The sequence below is a fragment of the Pinus tabuliformis genome, chromosome 2_1, assembly GCF_031772625.1.
Source record: "Pinus tabuliformis cultivar Carrire ecotype Pingquan chromosome 2_1, CPIR1, whole genome shotgun sequence".
Lineage (NCBI taxonomy): Eukaryota > Viridiplantae > Streptophyta > Pinopsida > Pinales > Pinaceae > Pinus > Pinus tabuliformis.
Window position 1 is genome coordinate 998495260 of NC_142299.1, and position 5872 is coordinate 998501131.

Here is a 5872-nt window from a genome sequence, read left to right on the forward strand (position 1 = left end):
ACAATATGCTAATTGATCTGCAATTCTGTAATGGAATGCACACCTGGAGTAATCGCAGGGTTGGGTGACATCAAATTTCTTCCAAACTAGACAGATTCCTCATTTCAAATAATGCAGTGCATCTTGAGGGCGACATTTCGGCATCAATTCTTCCATTTTCAGGCCCAGATCATTGACCTATCTCTCTCCAATGGCAAAGACCATGCAACTCCACCAGGCATCCTTTCCGCTTCGAAGCTTTTTGGCTTACCCACCCCGCCTTCAATGACGTCATCAGATCCACCTGGACCAACTTCCCTTCACCAGAGGGATCAAAAATGTTTCAGTTTCAACAAAAACTCAAATTCCTGAAATCCCAAATCAAGCGTTGGAATCAAGAGACTTTTGGCAACATCTTCCAGGCTCAGCAAGATCTAAACAAAGAAATGAGAGAACTCTAGCAACAGATAATCACAGAGGGCTACAAGGAAGAGACTTTGGAACAGGAAAAGCTCATTCACAATCAATTGGAGGAGAGAAGAAAGCAGGAAGAAATTCTATGGAAGCAAAAATCTAGAATTAGATGGCTGAAAGAAGGAGAAAGGAACACTAAATTCTTCCACAAAACCACAATACAGAGAAGAATGCACAACACCATCTCTTTCATACAGAAGCGAGGGGGAGAAGAGTGGAAAGCCATGCAGAGATCGAACAGGAGTTTATCAATCACTTCCAGGAGGTCCATCAAGAACCCCAAATTGATAAACGACCTGCTATAGAAAAGATCACTCAAAATGTGCCGAAAATTATCACAGAAGAACACAACCAACTTCTTCTTCGACCAATAATGCCTCAGGAGGTGGATTTGGCTATGAACCAGCTCAAGGAGGGCAAAGCTCCTGGTCCAGATGGCTTCACTACTACCTTTTTCCACTCTTTCTGGGATCTTATCAAAGAGGAGGTGTGGCTAGTGGTGGAGGAATTGCACACTCTTCATTGGCTCCTGCCCTCTCTGAACTCAACTTTCATTGCCCTCATCCCAAAAGAAGAGAATACCAGTACTCCAGACAAATTCCGTCCAATCGCACTATGCAATGTTATTTACAAGGTGATATCCAAAGTCATTGCTAACAGGTTGAAGCCGCTTTTGCCCTTGCTCATATCGCCCAAACAACCTGGATATGTAGAAGGAAGACAAATATTGGACGGCATTATCCTCACTCATGAAATCATACACTCCCTCAAGCACTCCAAACAGGCAGGTATGATTCTCAAGATTGACCTCTCTAAAGCTTTTGATAAGTTAAGCTGGACCTATATTCAAAAAATGCTAACAGCCTTTGGTTTTTCCCCAATGTGGGTTCGATGGATTCTGAGTTTAATTTCCACAACATTTTTCTCTATCCTCATAAATGGCATACCCTCTCGACCTTTCAGCCCCTCTAGAGGCATCAGACAAGGAGATCCACTTTCCCCATTCCTTTTTGTTCTAATGGCGGAAGGTCTGGGTCGCCATATCAAACATGCCCTCCTCTCCCAGCATCTCAAAGGTCTATCCATACACAACTCTCCAGCCATCACTCATCAACAGTTCATGGATGACAACATGTTGTTTGGGTATCCTTCTGTTCAGGAAGCCTCCCTTTTTAAATCCCTTCTGAATGATTTCTCTGATGCTTCAGGGACGAGCATAAACACGGCCAAATCGCAGATCTTCTTTTTTCACACCCCCCTGTTACTCAGCATGCTATTACCCACATTCTGGGCTTCTCCATAGCCTCCTTACCTTCCAAATACCTTGGAGCTCCCTTAATAGATTCTGCCATCAAGCATGCCTCTTGGCGTATGCTCCTTGAGAAACTTGAATCTCGTCTCACTTTATGGACTCAAAGAACTATAAACATAGCTAGCATATTAGTGCTAATCAAAGCTGTGCTACAGGCTATGCCTCTCTACCTTTTCTCAATCTTGGCAGCGCCTAAATGGGTCCTTAAAAAAATAAAAGCTCTACAACGCAATTTTCTTTGGGGTGCAACTGGCACAAATCGCAAATGGGCCTTGGCAAAATGGACGACAGCATGCAAGCCCAAAGAAAAAGGGGGTATAGGCCTGAGAGATCCTCATCACAGCAATGTTATCATGGGTGCAAAAATATGGTGGCAATGGCTCTCTGCTCCCAATAAGCCATGGGCAGCCATCTGGACAGCCAAATATGCCAATCACAGACCAACGGAGGAGCTAATCAGATTCACTCCAACTGAAAAGGGATCACTAATATGGAACGCTGCCAGACAACACTTCTTGCTGATCCAACAACACAGCTTTTGGGAAATAAGGAACGGCAGCACTGCTCGGTTCTGGACGGATGCTTGGAACCAACTACCAAAGCTCAACGACATCTATAGACCACCTCCTTGCCAAGAGTGGGAGGAGCAACAAAAGGAATCCATCCAGCAACAATGGATTCCGGAGACAGAACAAGGGTACAGACAATGGAAGCAGATCGACAGGCTGATCAGGAATGCAGATAACCAGACTAAGGAGGTCATGGAGAGTGAGCTCCAGAATCGACGCATTAGATCATCCGAAGGCAGGGATATTTTAAGATGGGGATATACCCCAAAAGGTTCCTTCACCACCAATATGGCTTATAAAATTATATGCAATGATCCAATGCCCCTCGATCCTATCTGGGGCAGAATCTGGTCACCGGGTACTTGGCCCAAAGTCTCCCTATTCCTTTGGCTTACTGGGCACCAAAAAATCCTCACTTGTGACAATCTTAGGAAAAGAAACTTTCATGGGCCCTCCATATGTCCCAATTGTAATTCTCAGGAGGAATCGCTCCAACACCTCTTGGACTCTTGCACTCTTGCCAATCAACTGTGGGAGAAGGCTAGCTTCCGTTGTCAAAAAAGATGCAGAGTGTCCGAAGATATAATCAACTCTATTCGCCATTGGCACCAGAACCCTTATAAAAGCGAACTACTCAACCAAGTATGGAGATTGATTCCCGACCTTCTCCTCTGGACAATATGGAAAGAACGAAACAAGCGCATATTCAAAGATCAAAGCACTCCTGTAGAAATCATTTGGGGTAACTTTTGTCTCAATCTTAAAGAGACCTTGGCGCTTCAAACTTGGCACACGGAAGATTTTCCCACTCTTGCAAATGAGAAAGCCATCTGGGAAAATTGGAACATACAACTCCCACAAGGTACTCACAATCACAGACCTTCAGAAGGCAACAACATCAAAAAGCACTTATGGACCCCCCCCCCCCCCCCCCCAAAGCATACTTTCAAACTCAACTTTGATGGAGCTTCAAAGGGAAATCCCGGAAAAGCAGGCTTTGGCGATATATTTAGAGATCATGAGGGTTCGCCTCTCCTAATCTACTTCGGAAACATTGGCTGGGACATGAACAACTCGGTTGAACTAGAGGGTCTCTGGAAAGGATTACTCCTCTCCCAGCGTCATGGCTTCCAACCTCTGGAGATCGAAGGTGATTCCCTAATCCTCATCAACCTAGCCAATCAACTCCTCAATGGGGCACATGTGCATAAAATTGCTAGCATTTGGAGACTTGAAGCCAGATTGGATGCAATAGAACAATCACTTCACACCAATCGTGCCATCATATTCAATCACGTTAAACGAGAAGGAAACAAGGTCGCTGATTTACTTGCCACTTTGGGGGTGGAAACTGGGCACACTCTTCTCACTGGAGCTCTAGATATTATTCAGAATCATGACCAAAATCAGGCGTGCAAAATACTAGTCCAAAGGGATGCAGCTCTCCCAGATGCGGGTATATAGACGAGCGTTAAATATGACGGGACAGGGGTGGGGTGAGATGGGGTGACACCTACCTACCCAGTACAAGCCAGATATTTGGCTTCTGCTCAACGAATCTCTGCATTTGAGAAGAGCAGGGTTCATTGGCATTGTTCTAAGTAGTTCCGGATATCATACCTTAGCACGCTCCAGCATACCTCAGACTTCGGCTCTCTTCAATGCAATAGTAATGGCGGATCGCAGATCGATAACCAGCAACATGCGATTGCATTCAGATCGCATCGCAATTTTGGAGGATCGCAGATTGGGGAGACCTAAGGGCAAGGCCTTAACCAATAGCGATATGCGACTACGATCAAATCGCATCGCTATTTCGCATCGGTGGAAACCAAGGGGCAGAGCCTCCACACTTTCTCATGTGCGATGCGATGACACAGCCCCAACAGTGGATTGTAGAATGGGGAGACCTAAGAGTAATGCCTTTACTTATAGCAATATGTTAGGTAAACTTGACTCGAGATAGAGTCAAAGTTGACCAGGTTAAACAGTGATGGTTTTGGGGCACATGGTATTGTGCACCCATAGTATTTTGCCTGTGGTATTATATGTAATGGAGCTTATAAAAGGCTGGAAGGACTTCATTGTAAAGCAAGACCTGGAGGTGAGCAGTGAAGGCTCACTTGGTTGGATTGGCCAAGGTTTTGGCCAATGCTAATGAGATCTTATTAGGTAAATTACTTAAAAATTGGTATTAGAGCCATGGTTAAGGGTTTGGAATTCGGATGTACGCTGTGTGGTCTAAAATGCCGATGCAAATTATAGTTTAATTTAATGTCAACCCAGGAAGGTAAACTTAGAAGTGCTTATCTAATATATAGATCTAGAAAGATTCCTAATTTGTCCAAGATTTTAAAGTCCCCTTACAAGAACATATTCTACAAGATCTCTTTCAATAACTAATCAAACTTAGATCTAACAATTGTTTGAGATCTATGATTCTCTTACAAGAACATATTCTACAAGATCTCTTCCAACATTAGAACATCTAATAAGAAATTAAAAGCTGAAATGAAATAAACCTAGATCTAATAATTGTATGAGATCTTACGGTTCTCTTACAAGAACACCTTCAAATAAGACTCTTCCAATATTAGAACATTTAACAAAACTTGAAAGCTGAAATCAAACAAAAACATAAAATAAATTATAAACAAATAAGCATGCAAGTGAGGCCATGGGGGCCCTCCATAACTCCACCAGCACACCACTTCAATGGAGACTCAGATGTAGAAGCAAAATTGAAGTATGATCCTTTATTTCAAAATCTTCATTACAAACCAACTCTAAGATTACAACTCTAAGCTTCTAAAATTACATACTCAAAAATTCTAAGATTACAAAAACTTCCAGATTACAAATGGAGGAAATTGTACTCCTATTTATACAATGGGATGAGTAACAAACTCATAATGATCATCCACTAATATCTCTTTAGTTCCATAAATCTCGCAACCATTTTTAACTACTTTCCCATTATTACAAAATATGATCCCACAAATCTCTCAAGCATTTTTAACTACTTTCCCATTATTACAAAATATGATCCCTTTGAATCCTCCATAAATCTCTCACATATCTTGGATAAGATATGCCAACCAAATCCTCCATGATCTTCTCCTTAGGAATTGGATAAGATATGCCAACCAAATTCTCCATGATTTTCTCCTTAGGAATAGGCTTGCATAATTATCTCCTTAATATGGTGGAGGAGATATTAATTCTTCACATATTTCCTACACATCACAAAACTCACATATTCTTGAGATATAGATAAAAATATGTATATTTTCTAATATTTAATCATAAATTCACTTGTAATACAAAAATGAATAAAATGGAAAATAAGAAGGTGAAACCCAAATGTATTTATGAAAATGATATGATAAAAGGTTAATGGGATGATGAAATGTAAGGAATAGTGAAGAAAAAGGTGGATAAAATATGACATTTTTGAGTCCCAACATACACCTATGCAACAAAGGATTTATTTTTGGTTTCAAAACCTAATCTAAATGCAGCCAGAACAAGGTTCTAG

The 5872-nt window shown here is 41.7% G+C and overlaps 1 protein-coding gene across 1 annotated transcript; it reads left to right on the top strand.

Annotated features, from left to right (window-relative positions):
* The first annotated feature begins 826 nt into the window (after positions 1-826).
* LOC149203982 (uncharacterized) lies at positions 827-4300 on the top strand. Its single transcript, XM_089402042.1, has 4 exons — positions 827-1113; positions 1662-3196; positions 3572-3790; positions 3915-4300. The coding sequence occupies exons 1-4, from the start codon at positions 827-829 to the stop codon at positions 4298-4300; spliced, it is 2427 nt and encodes an 808-aa protein (XP_089258168.1).
* The last annotated feature ends 1572 nt before the right edge of the window (positions 4301-5872 follow it).